Raw genomic sequence first — 17,947 nt, 5'->3', positions numbered from 1 at the left:
AATATTAACTCTTAATAAGCTGGAATTAAAGGGAACTTCCTCAACCTGATAAAAGGTGCCCAAAAAGGAACTCTGGCACCATAATTTGCAGTAAAATACCCAATGTTTCTCTCATAATCAGCAGCAAGGATAGTGTAGCAAGCTAAATATTAATAAGTCTATTCATAGATGTATAACCATTTACACAGGAAATCCCAAACCACCAAAAAAAAACCCAAAAAACAAAAAACCCTACTAGAACCAAGGAATGAGTTTAGCAAGATCATAAGTTTTAAGGTTATGAGTTAAGGTTAGCACATAAAAATTATATCTCTATATACCAATAATGAACAATGAATCTGAAACTTTTTGATACTACTATGTACAATGGCACCAAAATCATTAAATTGGTATATATACCTATCAGATCGCTCCAAAATCTGTATGATTAAATACTATATATGCTGGAGCTGGGTGCCAGTGGCTCACAACTGTAATCCTAGCCATTCCGTAGGCTGAGATATGAGAATCACAGTTCAAAGCCAGCCCAAGCAGGAAAGTCCGAGACTTTTAGCTCTAGTTAGTCAGCAAAAAAGCTGAAAGTAGAATTGTGGCTCAAGTGGTAAAACAGCAGCAAAAACAGTAAGCAAGAGTGCCCTGAGTTCAAGATCCAGTACTGGTACAAAAACAAAACAATAAAACAAATAGACTAAAAACTAAAAACACCTAAGAGATTGTCTTTCTTTCTTTCTTTCTTTCTTTCTTTCTTTCTTTCTTTCTTTCTTTCTTTCTTTCTCTTGTTTTAGTGGTACTATACTTGAACTCAGCTTTCCTAACTAATGCTTGCCAGGCTTTATCACTAAACCACAACTTCAGACCTTTAGCTTTTTTCCCCAGGGCAACCTCAGAACCTGACTTGCTAGAATGACAGGTGTGGATGGGGGCATAAGTCTGGGGGCCTGAACTCTGGGCCTGAGTGCTATCCCTTAGACTTTTCACCCTAGGCTAGTGCTCTACCACTTGAGATATAGCTCCACTTCTGGCTTTTTGGTGGCTAAGTGGAGTCTCATCGACTTTCTTGCCTGGGCTGGCTTGGCACTGCGATTATAGGCATGAACCAACAGTACCTGGCCTCTTTCTAATTTTCGTAGTGAGACGTTGTCTTGCATCAGAATAGAACAACCCTGATGCTATCATAGAGTTCTAGACTTATTAACTCCAGATTTTGTGTTCTTGGAGGGAAGGGAGATAAATCCTACCTATTTAAACTGTTGGTCATATTTTACGTTTTTTAAAATAGATAAATTATGTATTTCATGTATGGCTCATATACATATGAACATGTGTAAATCTCAAAAACAGTTAATGAGATGTGGTCTTGCTGTTTGTCAGGGTTGGCCTCAAACTGTGATCCTCCTAATCTCCACTTGCAAAGCAGCTGTGATTACAGACATGAATCACCATAGCCAACATAGGAAATATTTTTAAAGTCTAAATAAAGTGAGATACAACACATACACTGAGAGAAAACTGAATTTTGTCAACGTTCCAATTCTCTCCCAAACTAAGGTATAGAATCAGTACGTCAGAATCTCAGCACAATTCCTTTTCAATTGTTATTATAAAGACAATGTACAGTAAGGTAATGAGTACATTTCTTTTTAGGCAATGTTACTCCTTCCCTTGCTCTCTCCCAGTTTTCTTCTCTCATTCCTATCCACAAGTTGTATAGTTCATTTTCAACACAGTGTCTAGTGAGTACCACTGCTGCATTTGTTCACCCTTTGTCTCTCCATTTCTATGTCCACTCTTACCCTCCCAAAGCAGGGTTCTTTCAAGAAACCAATTCTAAAAGGTAAAGCAAAGGAATTAGAATGCATATAATTCTAAATAATAACTATAATAAATATGGAGAATTCATATTATCGCATTTCAAGACTTCCTATATAAGTATTATAGACACATAACTCAGTCTAGGAACAAAGCTTCACATTGTAGCCAATTTATTTTTGAGAAAGATTTAAGACATTTCAATGGAGAAGTGATAGTCTTTTCAAACAATTATACAAGAACACCTGAGTCACCTTTTACTTATATAAAATATGAAGCTATAAAACCTCTAGAAGAAAACATTCTGTATGGTAACATGTTGGATTCCAAAGAAAAGACAAAAAAGCATAATTCATAAAATAAAGAAATTCAAATTGCTTTTCAAAGTCACTGTCAAAAAAAGAAGCCATGGAAACACTGAGAGAAAATGTTTGCAAAGCAGCTATCTTATACAAGAATTTTATCTAAAATATATAAAGAGCTTTCAAAGCTCAATAATAAATAACTAATGTTTGGTTGCAGTGTTTCACACAACCATAGCTACTTAGGAGGCTGAGAACGGAAAGATCACATTGGAAGCCAAGACAAAGCACAAAAATTCATGAGATCCCTAGAGCTGGGAAATGCTGGTATATGCCTGGCATCCCAAATGACGTGGGAGGCTAAAAACAAGAGACTCTAGGCTCCAGATGAGCCCAGGCAGAAAAGTTCATCTCCACATAGGGAAGCTAGATGCTATGACACATGCCTATGATCCCAGTAAAAACCTGTAATCCTAGCTTCTCAGGAAGCTGAGATCTGAAGATTGTGGTTCAAAGCCAGCCTGACAGGAAAGTCCATGAGGCTCTTATCTCCAATTAACCACCAGAAAACCAGAAGTGGTGCTGTGGCTCAAATGGCAGAGTGCTCGCCTTGAGCTAAAGAGCTCAGGGACAGCGCCCAGGCCCAGAGTTCAAGCCTCACCACTAAGCAGATGGTAGGCTCAGTCACACGCTCATATCAGAAGTAAAGCAAGACCCTACTCTAAATATAACCAGCAGAATATAGGGTTGAAAGCAAACATACTTATTTGTAGAGTGCTAACCTACCAAGGAAAAGGTCCTCAGTTCAGATCCCAGGACTGACAGAAAGAACAAAGAAATGGTCATCTTTCTTTTAAAAAATTAAATGAATAGGGCCATGCTGGTAATACCAAAGATTGACAGGGAAGTAGAACAAGAAGCACTCTTCAGGTATTCTGGAAAATAATTTTTCCTTTCTTATAAATATAAACCAGTATTTACTGTATAACCTAGCAATTCCATTCCTTGGTATTTATCCAAGAGAAATAAAGCCAAATGTTCATTTAAAAAAACAATACCCATATGTTTATTCTTGCTTTATTCATAATAGCTCTAGACAGGCACTATGATACAACCACACAATGCAATATTCCTCAGCAACAAAACTAGATACTGACAGACACAACGACATGTGTGTTAATGTCAAATTCATTTCACTGTGTGAGCAAAGCCAAACTCAGACTGCATAACACAAAATTTCATTTAATCTAATGTTCTGAAAAATGGACAAAGCAGATCAGTGGAGATCCAGGTTCTGGGAACTGGAGAGAACTCTCCAGAGACAGGCAGTACTTGACAGGAAACTGGAAATGCTCTGAGGATTGAACATATCTTTGGGACACTGGTTCTAGGATCCACCACACAAACACCAAAGTCAAAAGATGCTCAAGCCAGTGCTGGCGGCTCATGCCTGTAATCTTAGCAACTCAGGAAGCTGAGATCTGAGGATCATGTTCTAAGCCAGCCAAGGCAGAAAAATCTGTGAGAGTCTTATTTCCAATTGACCAGCAAAAAGCTGATGTGACATACAAAGTAGGCATTAATCATATATAAAAGATTGGGGAGGGAAGGCATCGGTGGCTTACACTTGTAAGTAATCCTAGCTACTCAGGAGGCTGAGATCTGAGGATCACGGTTCAAAGCCAGCCTGGGCAAGAAACTCTTATCTCCAATAAATCACCAGAAAACCGTAAGTGGTGCTGTGGCTCAAGTGATAGAGCATTAGACTTGAGCTGAAGAGCTGAGGGACAGCGCCCAGTGTTCAAGCCCCACAACTTACAAAAAAAAAAAAAAAAGATTGGGGGGGTGGGCGCGCAGGCCTGGGAAGGTGGCTCAGTGGCAGAATGCTTGCCTAGCAGGCATGAAGCCCTGGATTCAATTCCTCAGTACCACATAAATAGAAAAAGCCAGAAGTGGCGCTCTGGCTCAAGTGGTAGAGCAACAGCCTTGTGCAAAAGAAGCTCAGGGACAGTGTCTGGGCCCTGAGTTCAAGCCCCAGGACTGGCAGGAAAAAAAAAAAGGATTGGCAGAGGGGTAGGGGGGTGGGCGGGGGTTGACAACAACTACTGACCATGTGGGCAATTCATTTCTGATTGTGCAGAAATCATAACATCTTGTTACTAACCCTTCTGTATTGCTATTAAAAATAATGCCTTGTGAGCTTCCTGCTATTGATTCAGGGTTTCCCCTTCCTCAGGATCAGAACTTCTTTCTGGCACTGGCCTGCTTCAAGTCACCAGCCATCAACTCCTTTACCCTCCCTTAAGAAAGAAAGAAGAAAGAAAGAAAGAAAGAGAGAGAGAGAGGGAGGGAGGGAGGAAGGGAGGGAGGAAGGGAAGGAAGGAAGGAAGGAAGGAAGGAAGGAAGGAAGGAAGGAAGGAAGGATTGGGTGGGGGGGGCAGGAGGGGGGAGGATGGGAAGGGATGGGAAGGGGAAACAAAGGAGGAGGCTACAATGCTTGATAAGAAATGTACTCATTATCTTGCCCATGTAATTGTAACCCCTCTGTACAGTATTTTCACAATAAAAATTAAAATTTAAATTTAAAAAAAAAGTTTTTTTGGAGAGAGAAAAAACACACAACAGAGTGTGGCATGGTGGTAAATACCTGTAATCCAAAACTGGACAGGATGAAACAGGAAGATCTGAGTTTGAGACCCTGACTCAAAAACAAAACAAAGGAAAGACACAAAGGAAAAATGGCATTTCAGTCTCAGTATACATACTTATACTTACCCCTGGCCATCCCCTGAGACCTATGCAAACTGAACCATGGCTACCCCTGCCCCAGTGCTATTTAAAGAAAAGATTATTATGTGCTTTAGTGCTAAGATCTCTCTCTCTCTCTCTGCATACTGGTACTGGGACTTCAACTCAGGGTTTGGGTGCTGTCCCTTAGCTTTTTCACTCAAGGCTGGTGCTCTTACCACTTGAGTCACAGCTCCACTTCCAGTGTTTTGTTGTTTAATTGCAAAGAAGAGTCTCATAGACTTTCCTGGGATAGCTTTAAATTGTAATCCTCACATCACATGCTCCTGAGTACCTAGGATTCCAGGTGTGAGCCCCTAGACCCCAGCAGGCTTCTTTTTTTTTTTTTTTTTTTGGGTCCGGTTGTGGGGCCTGAACTCTCGGCCTGGGCACTGTCCCTCAGCTCTTCAGCTCAAGGCTAGCGCTCTACCACTTGAGCCACAGCGCCACTTCCGGCTTTTTTCTTTTTGCTTATGTGGTGCTGAGGAATCGAACCCAGGGCCTCATGCATGCAAGGCAAGTGCTCTACCACTGAGCCATCTTCCCAGCCCCCCAGCAGGCTTCTTTAAGAAAACATACACATTTCAAAATTGGTGCTGTTTATGAACATAGATAGCTTCCTGTAATAAGTGACAGTGTTTGAAACCCCTTATCAAAATGCATTTTCCAACTCGTCAAGGTAAGGTTTAGATAAAAAAATTCTGATCATCTACATGGACAATAAAATTTTACTTCTAAATCTGGGCACCAGTGGCAAACATCTATACTTCTAGCTATTCAAGAGGCTAAAATCTGAGGACCACAGTTCAAAGCCAGCCTGGGAAGAAAAGTCCATGAGACTCTTATCTCTAATTAACCACCAAAAAGCCAGGAGTGGAGGTGTAGTTCAACTGGTAAGAGCATCAGACTTGAGTGAAAAAACTAAGGGACAATCCCCAAGCCTTAGTACCAGCACAAATAAATAATAATTTTTACTTCTAGAGATCAGACATGGTCCTAACATTGTGGAACCAAACTGCATTTTAACATCACAATCCACTGAGCTGGTTCCCATGGCTCTTACCAGCTACTATAATCTCAAAGCTTGGGTTCCAGAGATCAGATAATGCTGGCATATTACAGCTAATTAGCCTCAATGCCCTGTAAGAGTCAATGCTTTCATATAAGCTCTTCAGAATAACCTTATTTTTCCAGCCCAGTAGCTTTTCTTGCCAAGCAAGATTTGATTTCAAAATTACATTAAGTTCTAGAAATTCAGGTTTCTTTCTTACATACTCTCACATTTCAGCAGAGTGTTAGCAAACCTTATGACCCATGTTCCTGCCCTCTGGGGTGTGGAGAGAAGACAATCTACTGGGAAGAATTATACTCTCATTGCCTGGGCTTTGACTGACAGGACTCATGGGACTCGAAATCCCATGGTGCGATTGTGTTTAGTTAGTTACTATTGAATCGCTGGGCATGTGCTTGTTTGTTTAAGCTCTGCTTATGAACAGTTCTCTGAAGTAACTCTCCAGCTTAGGTGCATTTTTCTACGATGAGAGGTGTGTGTGTGTGTGTGTGTGCGTGTGTGTGCGTGTGTGCGTGTGTGTGTGCGTGCGTGTGTGTGCGTGTGTGCGTGTGTTGGTATTGGGACTTGAACTCATGGCCTCCTGCTCTCCTTTTTCCACTCAAGGCTGGCACTCTTCCACCTGAGACACACCTCCACTTTAAGTTTTCTGCTAGTCAGAGTCTCACAGACTTTCCCACTTGAGCTGGCTTTAAACCTAATCTTCATATCTCAGCCTCCTAAATATCTAAGATTACAGGCATGAGCCACTTGATCTGCATAAATCAACAGAGGAGTTGTGAGGACTATTAAGGAAGACAGCTACATTTCCTAAAAGGCTGGGGTAGGGGGGAGGGGGGCATGCAGTTATAGCTCTGGGATAGAGGACTTGCTGAGCATGTGCTGGACTCTTGGTTACATCCCCAGAGTGGAAGAGTATGGACACCAAGTCTAGGAAATGTCACAGGGTCTGGAGAGCGAATGGCCATGGGCATTAGAAAGTTCAGCATTCTTTGATAGAAGACTTTCCGATTGAAATCAAAATGGTAAGCATCACAATTTTTAAGTTAAAAAATTATATCTTTATCTGATGTAGCCTTGGGCAAATCTTGCAGCAATAAATGTTTTTAGGATTAACTAAAACCTATGATACCAATTTTCACTTACAGATTATATCAAGTATACATTACAAAAAAGAGAAAATGAAAACGAGAAATACAAAATTAAAATATTATTTTATGCAAGATTTTCCTAAATTTTCTTTATAATAAACATTCACAAATGTTTAATTTTCCAAAATTTAGTTCTAGCATTGCTAGTATTACAAACCCTAATACAATGTTTGTGTGTAGTGATACTAGAGCTTTAAACTCAAGACCTGGGCACAGTTACTTAGCTTTTTCTCCTCAAGGTTAAAAGTAAAACCACAGCTCTATTTTTAGCTTTTTGTTGATTAATTTTAGATAAGAGTCTCATGTACTTTCCTGCCCGGGCTGGCCCTCAAACCACGATCCTCAGATCTCACCCTCCTAAGTAGGTAAGATTACAAATGTTCCCTGTTTTGAGATGGTCCCTAACCCTGCCCACTGTTTCCTTCTCAACATTTATTTGTCCAAGACCAAGCTTCTTTGCACGTTCACAATGGTCTCCGTGTTAGAACTGCTCTCCTTCTGTTCCTGTTTTACTAGAAGCACAACAATTTGTGCACATATACACACACACACACACACACACACATGCGTGCCAGTCATGGGGTTTGAACTCATGGACTGGGAACTGTCCTTTAGCTTTTTCCTCTCAAGGCTGGTGCTCTACCACTTGAGCCATACCTCCACTCCCAGCTTATTGCTGCTTTACTGGAGATAACAATAGCATGGGTATTTCTACCTGGGCTGGCTTTGAACTGTGATCCTCAGATCTCAGCCTCCTGAGTAGCTAGGATTATAGGCATGAGCCACAGATGCCCAGCTTGGAGGTACAAAGTCTGAAACACACAGTTCCTCCCAGGAATTACAACTAGTCATATTTGCCACATCCTTTTCTGTTTGCCTTCCCAATGTTTGGCCCAGCATTCTTCTGAACAGACACTTCCCAACATTTAAACCCATTCAGTTCACACTTGAAATACAGATAGCCCTTAGTTACTTAGTTCCAGTGCTTTTCATCACCCAATAGACTTACAACCTATGGTATACTACGTATGCCAGGCAATTTCTTTGCCTCATAAAGGCAGCATAATACTCCTAAAATTAACTCCACAAAGAAAGCCTCACCTTTTATTCAAGTCATTATAAATATGCTCATATTGTGGAGGTTCGCCATTGTTGACATTACACTGTGATAATAATATGTTAGCCTGAATTAATTCAATTATGCTAGCTTTAGAGGTTTGTAGAAATCATCTGCTGGACTGTTTTTCTAAAGGTAAGATGACCATGCAAATAAATTTAACAGAAGCAGGCACAGTGGTACACACCTGTAATTCCAGCACTCAGGAGACTGAGATTGCTTGAGCATAGAAATTTAACTAGCCTGGGTAACATACCAAAAAGTTGCCTCAAAATGAATTTTTTAACATAACATATTCATTATTCCTAGCATGACTTCCCATCCACTAGCTCTGGCCATCTTGTAAGTTTTATAAATATAACCATATAAATAACATAACAGATATTTCTGTTACAGAGGAGAAAAAAACCTAAATGCTTGAGAGCTAGTAATAAGTCTAGGGATAACACTTCTTTCTACCTTTTGTTGGTACTGGGGTTTGAACTCAGGGCTTCATGCTCTCTCAACTTGCTTGCTTAAGTCTGGTGCTCTACCACTGGAACCATACTTCCAATCCAACTCTTTGCCAGTTGATGGAAGTCTCACTGACTTTTTTTTGCCTGGGCTGGTTTCAAATCACAGTCCTCCAGATCTCTGCATCTGTAGTAGCTAGCATTATAGGTATAACTCACAAGCAGCTGGCTCAAGGGATAAAACCTCTAACGGCAATATAAACCATGGATTCGGAAAGCACTGTGTACTAAACACATCTGAGAAAGCAAAAAGTGACGTGATAAAGAAAAGGCCTCAGCAATGCCTCAATAAAGAATACACTGGAGAGAGAAAAGCCAGCATAAGGAGCGCTGCCAAATGAGAAACTGGAAATATTACAGTAACACATTACATATCCACATTGCAGACCCTATTCAATATATAGAAATTAGATATTTATTTCAATTATCTTTAACTAGTTGTACAAAGGAACTGCCATTTAATAAAGTAGTTTCTGAATATACTGTATCTTGATCAATGTCATCCTTTACATATATGTAATCCTAATCTGACATTTCTGCCACTTCAACAGTGTTCGTTGCCAGACCTCCACATTGGTAGATTCCCCCAAGCAGAGATTCAACCAACTAATCATACCCCACACTGAAAATATTCACACAAAAAAACGATGTCAGTACTGAACATGTACAGACTTTTCTTTTGATGTTATTCAATGTAATTAATAAAGGATGTGGTTTAGCAACTATTTCTCCAGCATTACACTGCTTTAAGGGATTATACAATTTAAAGTAGATGGGTACATGTGCATACATTTTCTGAAAATACCAAGCCATTTTGTTTAAGGGTCTTGAGCATCCTTGGATTTTGGTACATACATGAGTTACTGGAACCAATCCTCTAGGGATACTGAGAAACAACTCTATCATAGTCACTCTAAAAGGACTTTAGTTGTTGTTATTGTTGTTGTTTTTGCTGGCACTGGGTCTTGAACTGACACTATTGCTTGGCTTTTCTGCTCAAGGCCAGCACTCTACCAATTGAGCCACAGCTCCACATCCGGCTTTTCAATGGTTCACTGGAAGTAAAAGTTTCACAGATTTTTCTGCCCTGGCTGACCTTGAACTCCAGCTGTCAATCTCAGCCTTCTGAGTAGCTAAGGTTATAGGCATGAGCCACCAGCACCAACTAAGGAGTTTCTTTTTAAAACTTCTTAGCTGGTGAAGAGAAGCCTTGCCATTCAGGAGAGGCCCCTTAGATGTGATTCCAAACAGAGATTCCCACAACATCCTAGGGCTGTGGGCCTCATCCTCAGTTGACAGATGAGGAAGCACAGCTTAGAAGCTAAGAAACGTGCCCAAACCACAGACCCTGTCAGTCCAACTGACCTGAGCGTGGGTTCCAAACCATGAGCTCTCCAAACCAGGAAGTGCTCATGTCTTTGCCACTGTCAAGATCAGATATGAATTTTTCTGTCTCCCCTGGTCTTCTTTAAAAAAAACTAAACCCACATAAAAAAGCTGTTCTGCTAAAACCAGGGCCAGAAACCTTCTGTGTTGTCCACAGTAAGCCAAAGGGGTACAGAGACCACAGCTTCAGATCTTGTGGGAACAGGGCAGCCAAAAGCTCACTAGCAGTGCAACCTTCTCCCAGATCTCATGTTACAGCTCTCAGCTTAACAAGAGACAGAGAGAATGGCAGGCAGATGGAGGCTGTAATCCTAGCTATTCAAGACGCTGAGATCTGAGGATCATGGTTTCCTTATCTCCAATTAGCCACCAAAAAGCCTGAAGTGGACCTGTGGCTCACGTGGTAGAGTGCCAACTTTGAATGGGAAAAGCTAAGAGAGAGGGACAGCACTGACACCACCACCATCACCACCATCCTATATTAACAGTTTTGTGAACATGGGCCCTGTTCCTCTTGAATAAGTGAAGATAAATAATATTTTGGGTAGGATTACACCTGTAATCCTACCTATTCAAGAGGCTGAAATCTGAGGATTGCAGTTTGAAGCGGGCCCAGGCAGAAAAGTCCCTGAGATTATATCCAATTAACTACCTAAGAAGCTGGAAGTGGAACTGTGGTTCAAGTAGTAAAATACTAGCTGTGAGTAAAAAAAAAAAAAAAAAAAAGGTTCAGGAATAAAGCCCAGGTATTGAGTTCAAGCCTGAAAATTGGCACAAAATAGTCTTAGTAGTAGTGGTAATGTCTTGGGACTGCTATTGCCCAAGGAAGACTGAAATCCCAGAAAGTGAGGGACTATGGCATCCATTCTGGGCACACACACACACACCACACACACACACACCCATTCTAGGTTCTCCCCTCAAATACAGAACAGAATTTTCCTGTCCAACAGTCACTATAGCTTAAGAGGAAGTTAATAACTGCCATTAGCTACAGTTGCAGCCTCAGAACACCTATAACTCTAGGCTCTTTAGCTAAGTAAATAACCCCCAGCTGCATGAAAGAAACAGTAGAAGTAAACTTACGGTTTTCCTTTAGGCAGATGGTGTTTCTGTTTGTTTCTGTGCTGGTACTTGGGTTTGAACTCAGGACCTCATGCTCTCTCATTTAGCTTTTTGGCTCAAGGCTGGGGCTCTACCATTTGAGCCATACCTCCAGTTCTGGCTTTTGGGTGGGGGGGGTGGGGTGAGGAATAAGGACCTCATGGACTTTCCAAGCCATCTTCAAAATGTGATCCTCAGATCTCAGTTTCCAAGTAGCTAGGATTACTGGTGAGAGCCACGGGCACTCTGCATTTTAGCCAATTTCTTTAAGCCATTACTTTAAGCAAGGATATAATTGCTCATTTAAGTAGTAGATAAAGCAAAGTAAAATAGGAATACAGAAAATCAGTTTTTCTCAAAATTATAATACCTCTAACATTGTCACAGGTGTTTAAAGAACATCCGCATAGGGGATTTTTTGTTGTTATTGCTGTTTTACTATTTTTTATTAGCACACATTAATAATACAAAGAGTTTCATTGTGATTATTCCAGAAATGCATACAGTACCCTTTGAGTAAGTTCCCATGAGGAATATTTTGATGACTCTGTTTCTTCAAATAGAAGTCTGGCCTTGAAGGTGCCAAATGTCCCACCACCCACTGCCTCTAACTTTGCCCCGTTCTTACCATGGGTGGGAGGACACTGGGCTCCTCCTAGTGTCTCAATCTCAATAGAGTGCAGGTGTCCTTAAACTCACCTGAATGTGGACAGCGCCCTCTACTGCCTGTGCCAAGGTGGTGCAGCCGCTGATTAGGGACAGCTGCTGCTCTGCACTCAGAGAACCTTTCAGGGCATCGGACTTCTCCAGCAACTTCATCTCCTTTCTGGAAAGAAACAGAAAATGGCCACTAGGAGCAATCAAAAAAACAAACAAATTTTAAAACAAAGCTCAAAGCCTGGCACAAGTGGCTCACACCTGTAATCACAGCTACTCGGGAGGCTGAGATCTGAGGGTCACCTTTCAAAGCCATCCCAGGCTGAAAAATCCAAGACTATTATCCCCAATCAACCAACGAAAAGCTGAACCTGAAAACATGGTAGAACAAAAAAGCTCAGTGAGAGCAAATCCCTGAATTGAAGCCCCAGTACCTGCATACGCATACGTGCACACACACACATACACACACACACACACACACTCCTAACATTTATACGGATGCACAACAGACTTAAATACCAAAACAATCTTGATAAAAACAACAAAATTAGAGGTATAAGAATACCTGATTTCAAGAAATACATCATTGTAATTCAACCACATGGTCCTGGAAAACACACACACCAAAACAAACAAAAATACCTGCCAGGTCAATGGAACAGGCCAGAAATCCTGGAAATAAACCCACCCAGAGACAGTCAAGTGATTCCTGACAAAGCACCAAAACCAGACTGTGGAGAAAGGACAGCCCTTCAGGAAATGACGTGAAGAAACTGCATCTCCACATGCAAAAGGTTGAAACTCACCCTGTGCCAAAGTGAAATCAAAATGGATCCAACACCATAGTAAGCCCTAAAACTACTACAAGAAACCTGGGGAGCCAGGCCAGTGGCTGGTGCCTCTAACCCTAGCTACTCAGGAAGCTGGGAGCTGCTCAAAGCCAACACAGGCAGGAAAGCCCATGAAAGTCTCAACTCCAATTAATTGGCAGGAAGCTTGAAGTGGAGTTTTGGCTCAAGTGATAGAGCACCAGTTTTGATCTAAAAAGATAAAGGATAGTGCCCAGGCCCAGGGTTTAAGACCCATTACCAGCATAAAAAAACATGTCTGCTGAGATTGTCACCACTTATATAAGTTTCCCAGTGCCTAGGGAGAGGATTTCCTCCTTCATGAGAGCTACTAACTCCTACTACTACTAACTCTTCCCCCTGCCCCCCCCCCGCCCAAACTGGTGAGCTTAGACTTCAGAAAAGTCCATGAGACTATCTCTAATTAACCAGCAAAAAGCCGACCAAGTTGTGGCTCAAGTGGTAGAGTGTCAGTTGTGAGCCAAAAAAACCCAATGAGTACGAGGCTCCAAGTTTAAGGGCCAATACTGGCATTACAGAATAAGAAATTTAACATAGTGCCCATTGCTTTTTTAGAACTATTTTCTTTTCATGACTTAAGAAATAGGATAGTTGGCAAGTGCAAAGCCAATCCCCACCAATTAAAAAACCCATTAAAGGGCTGGGAAGTTGGCTCAGTGGTAGAGCGCTTGCCTTGCATGCCTGAGGCCCTGGGTTCGATTCCTCAGCACCACATAAGCAAAAAGAAAAAAGCCGGAAGTGTTGCTGTGGCTCAAGTGGTAGAGTGCTAGCCTTGAGCTGAAGAGCTGAGGGACAGCACTCAGGCCCAGAGTTCAGGCCCCACGACTGGACCCAAAAAAAAACCCATTAAAAAGTAGAGAAAAGTAAAATAGCTATTCTAACAGTGGTGAAACCCACACATCTCTTGGAATGTTGTAATGCTGTGCACATAAAAGCTAAAACAGAATGTGCACTTGGCTGCAATGCATGTGTATTACCACCAGAGGTCAGCCTAACACTATGGTGCAGAATCAGACTACTTGCAGCCCAACTTTAGAAGTTAAATTTTAATTTTAAACCAGAGGGGTAAAATAATTTTATCTGCAAATCAAAATGAGTAGTTTTTGAAATTTTTATATATTTTAATGTATTCAAAATGAATGTCTCAGCCAGGCACCGGTGATTTACACCTATAATCCCAGCTACTCAGGAGGCTGAGATCTGAGGATTGCCATTCAAAGCCACCCAGGGCAGGAAAGTCTGTGAGACTCTTATCTCCAATAAACCACCAGAAAACTGAAGTGGTGCTGTGGCTCAAGTGGTAGAGCGCTAGCCTTGAGCTGAAGAACTCAGAGACAGTGTCCAGGCCCAGAGTTCAAGCCACACGACTGATTAAAAAAAAAAAAAGTTATTTGCATGCATACATTCTAGGGTCATTGAAAAATAGAACAAAAGTGGAAGCAACCCAAATGTTCATAGACCAGTGACTGTATAAACAAAGTGTGAATACAATGACATATTATTTTGCCTTTAAGAAGAATAAAACCCTGCCATATGCCACAGCAGGGATACACACTAAGTGAATAAAAGAATAGTGTCACCAAAGAACAAATATGGTTTGATTCATAGAACAGTAGAATAGGAGCGGAGGGTAAAGAAAAGATACATGTTGGTGGAGGTGAGGCCGGGCGGCATTTGAGGCCTGAGTTTGGGTTTCCACAGCGCCGGACAGTTGCTACCATGGCTTCTGGTACATTGGCAAAACCTCAGTTGCGAGGTCTTCTGGCCAAGCGTCTGCGGATTCATATTGTTGGAGCATTCTTTGTCTCTTTGGGGGTCTCAGCTCTCTGTAAGTTTGGTGTGGCTGAACCAAGAAAGAAGGTATATGCAGATTTCTACAGAAATTATGATTCCATATTCCATGAAAGGTTTTGAGGAGATGAGGAAGGCCGGTATCTTTCAGAGTGCAAAGCGAATTTGGAATGTAAAGAATTTCTTTGCATTGACCTGTGTTCCTGAACTATGAAACATAAATATGTGGGCTGATGAGTAGTTTCTCTTATAAATAAACAAATACTGTGTTTAGAAAAAAGTGTTTAATTTGTTCAGAGTTTCAGTTTTAGATGGAACACTTTCAAAATCTGTGGTATTATGTAAATGTACCTAATCCTACTGGATTTTTATATACTTAAAGTAATGGTAGAGCCAAGCGGTAATGCCTAGCTACTCAGTAAGCAAAGAACTAAGGATTGTGGTTTGAAGCCAGCCTGACCAGACAAATCTGAGAGATTCTTATCTCCAATTAGCCAGCAAAAAGGTGGATGTGAAGGTGTGGCTTAAGTGGGCAGAGCATCAGCCTTGAGCATTAGATAGTGAGGTCCTGGGTCCAAGCCCAAGAGCAGTATACACACAAGCACAAGCACACACACACACACATACACACACACACACTTCATGTTAGCTACCATTCAAAATGAATGGTAGGGATAATATACTTTAGGGATAATATACTTTGTAGAATTAGTGAGAAAACCATTTTGGCTAGTACATTCCAAGTGATTAAAATAATAGTATAGGCCTTAGATTCCAAAATCTTCATTAAAGCCTAGAATTTAGGATCCTCCTACTTCAGCTACCTGACTGGGAGGATTAGAAGCATGCACTACCATGCCCAGCCCTGGGAACTCCTTTTCCCTTGGTTACTAGAGCTCCTCCTAGGGTCCTCTTCTGAAAGAGCACACTCCCTTCAGCCTTGAATCAGTACAGAAGGGTGCTAATCCTGTTAGGGCCTACCTACTAATGCAGTCGTGTAGGGCATTAAGTTTCCATGTGAATTTTGGAGGGGACACCATCATTCAAACCGTAGCAGAGGATAAGCCAAGTTCTCTTCGGCCCACTCCAGCCTACTCTCTCATCTCATGTCTCTACTGCTGTTCTACCTTCTAGCTCTTCAAGGTCTTCCTGCGCTAGTTGTCATTATAGACCTTCCTTGCTAGACTCCCTGAACATCTGGTTGGTTAGTTACTGGACCTTCATATCAAGAATTCAAAGTCCAAAGTACATTGTCACTTAATTCCCAACCTCCGTGAGGAAAGCACTATTATATGTTCTTGGCAGATATTTTGGATATTATATATCCCCCAAAAGCCATGTGTTGTGGGCCAGACCCCAGATTGGTACTATTGAAAGAAGGTAGAAAGCTTAAGAGGCAGGGAGGGCTTTGTGGGGAAAATGGGGGTGGGGCAGCTCCTTCTAATTCTCTTGCTTCCTACCTCCTCTTGTGCTTTCACTCCACCACACACTTCCCACCTCTCAGCACCCCAGAAGCCATGGATTTCATCCTAAATTTTGAGTGTGGCAACCCTTTTCTAAGTTAATTATCTCAGGTATTTACGGTCAATGAGCACAGTATCCCAGAGGAAAGCACACACAATAAGTTGTCTGGAATCTAAGGCTGGAGCCAGGCACGATACTAGGCTCAGGATTGTGATTATTGAGATATACTGACCCCTACTTGCTCTGCATCCCAATTTTCTTTTCTTCTCTTTCTTTTATTATTATTTTTTCTGTGCCAGAATTGGGGCCTCAGGATCTTGCTTAGCTTTTTCACTTACCACTGGAACCCTATTTCCAGCTTTTTGCTGGCTAATTGGAGATGGCGTCTCATGGATTTGTCTGATCCAGCTGGCTTGGAACTATGTCCTCAGATCACAGCCTTCCTAGTAGCTAGGATTACAGGTGTAAGTCAACAGCACCAGGCTCAAATTCCTTTTTGTACTTTACTTACCTACAGTAGAACTCTATGTGTAATACCAATTCTGAAAAATGAAGGGCATGACATCATTTTCTTAAAATTCAGCCTTTTGGGAGTTCCCAGGGGATGTTTTACACACACACACACACACCTACCCCCTAAGTCCTCAGGAATCTGAGACAGCATTGAGCATGAGGTAAGACTAAATTAAAGGAAGTGAGTCCACTTTGGTCACCAGATACAGTGATCCCACAACACCAGAGACAAACCGCAAAGACCACTAAGACAAGGAAAAGGCCAAGCATTTCTTCTGCATGTGACAGCTGTGTATCCAAGGCTGGTGTTGTTCCTAACTGATATTTCCCCTATTGGGCCAATAAGTGCCCTGTGTAACCCTCCATGTACACGTGGACAGGTATAGTTGCTGCTCCGCAAAATTATGAATTGAGGTCAGGTGATTCCAAAGAATAGGCATGTCTGTCCAACACTGAAGTCCATGTACTGCCATGAACACAGACAATCACCTGAGAGAGACTGCTTTTGAATCAGGGCCTGGTTATATAGCACAGGTTGGCTTCAAAGTTATGGTTCTTCTGCCACAAGAACCTGGGGTGACAGGTATCAACACACTCAGGTCATCTTTAGATATATATAAGGAGGAGGAGGAAAGGGCCAAACACCAAACATTCTATTAAAAAGTCTAGCTGGGCTCTGGTGGCTCACACCTGTAATCCAACTACTTAGGAGGCTGAGATCTGAGATTCTTATCTCCAATTAACCATCAAAAAGCCAAAAGAGGGGCTGGGAAGGTAGCTCAGTGGTAGAGCACTTGCCTTGCATGCTTGAGGCCCTGGGTTCGATTCCTCAGCACCACATAAGAAAAAAGCCGGAAGTGGTACTGTGGCTCAAGTGGTAGAGCACTAGCCTTGAGCTGAAGAGCTGAGGGACAGCGCCCAGGCCCAGAGTTCAGGCCCCATGACTTGACCCAAAAAACAAAACAAAACAAAAAAGCCAAAAGAGTTGCTGTGGCTCAAGAGTTGCTGGTAGAATACCAACTTTGGGTGAAAAAAACTAAGGGACAGTACTCAGGCCCTGAGTTCAAACCCTAGGATTAACACAGGAAACAAAACAAAACAAAAAGCTATAATCTAGATAAAGTCAAAACTGACTTCTCCCCAAGTTTTCCAATATACCGTTAGCAAATAGGACTTTAATAAATCAGATAAAGCAAAGCTCTTCAGGAAGAAAATAAGAGAAATGAAGCAATCGTTTGAACTGTTCTAATGTCAGCCAAGTGACAGCAGTACCTGTGAACACATAGATAAATCAGGTTGAATGACCAGCCGAATCCACTGCCCATTGCTGTTGACCTTTTCACCACATGACATCAGATTACTCCTGAGATTTCAGACTAGCAAATTTCATCAACGTGACCTACCAACCCCTAC

At 41.7% G+C, this 17,947-nt stretch overlaps 1 protein-coding gene and 1 pseudogene across 1 annotated transcript in view; one reads left to right on the top strand and one right to left on the bottom strand.

Annotated features, from left to right (window-relative positions):
- The window catches only part of Cryl1 (crystallin, lambda 1), a 142,698-nt gene that overhangs the window by 93,665 nt on the left and 31,086 nt on the right, over window positions 1-17,947 (bottom strand). The window contains exon 3 of the mRNA XM_013010805.1: window positions 11,937-12,063. Coding sequence (XP_012866259.1) covers window positions 11,937-12,063 — 127 coding nt within the window. The remainder of the gene's footprint in view (window positions 1-11,936; window positions 12,064-17,947) is intronic.
- Window positions 14,476-14,831, top strand: LOC105981599 (annotated as a pseudogene).

This window comes from Dipodomys ordii, unplaced genomic scaffold (genome assembly GCF_000151885.1).
Source record: "Dipodomys ordii isolate 6190 unplaced genomic scaffold, Dord_2.0 Scaffold1, whole genome shotgun sequence".
NCBI lineage: Eukaryota > Metazoa > Chordata > Mammalia > Rodentia > Heteromyidae > Dipodomys > Dipodomys ordii.
The sequence above is the reverse complement of the archived record's forward strand: the minus strand, read 5'-3'. Positions and strand labels throughout refer to the sequence as shown.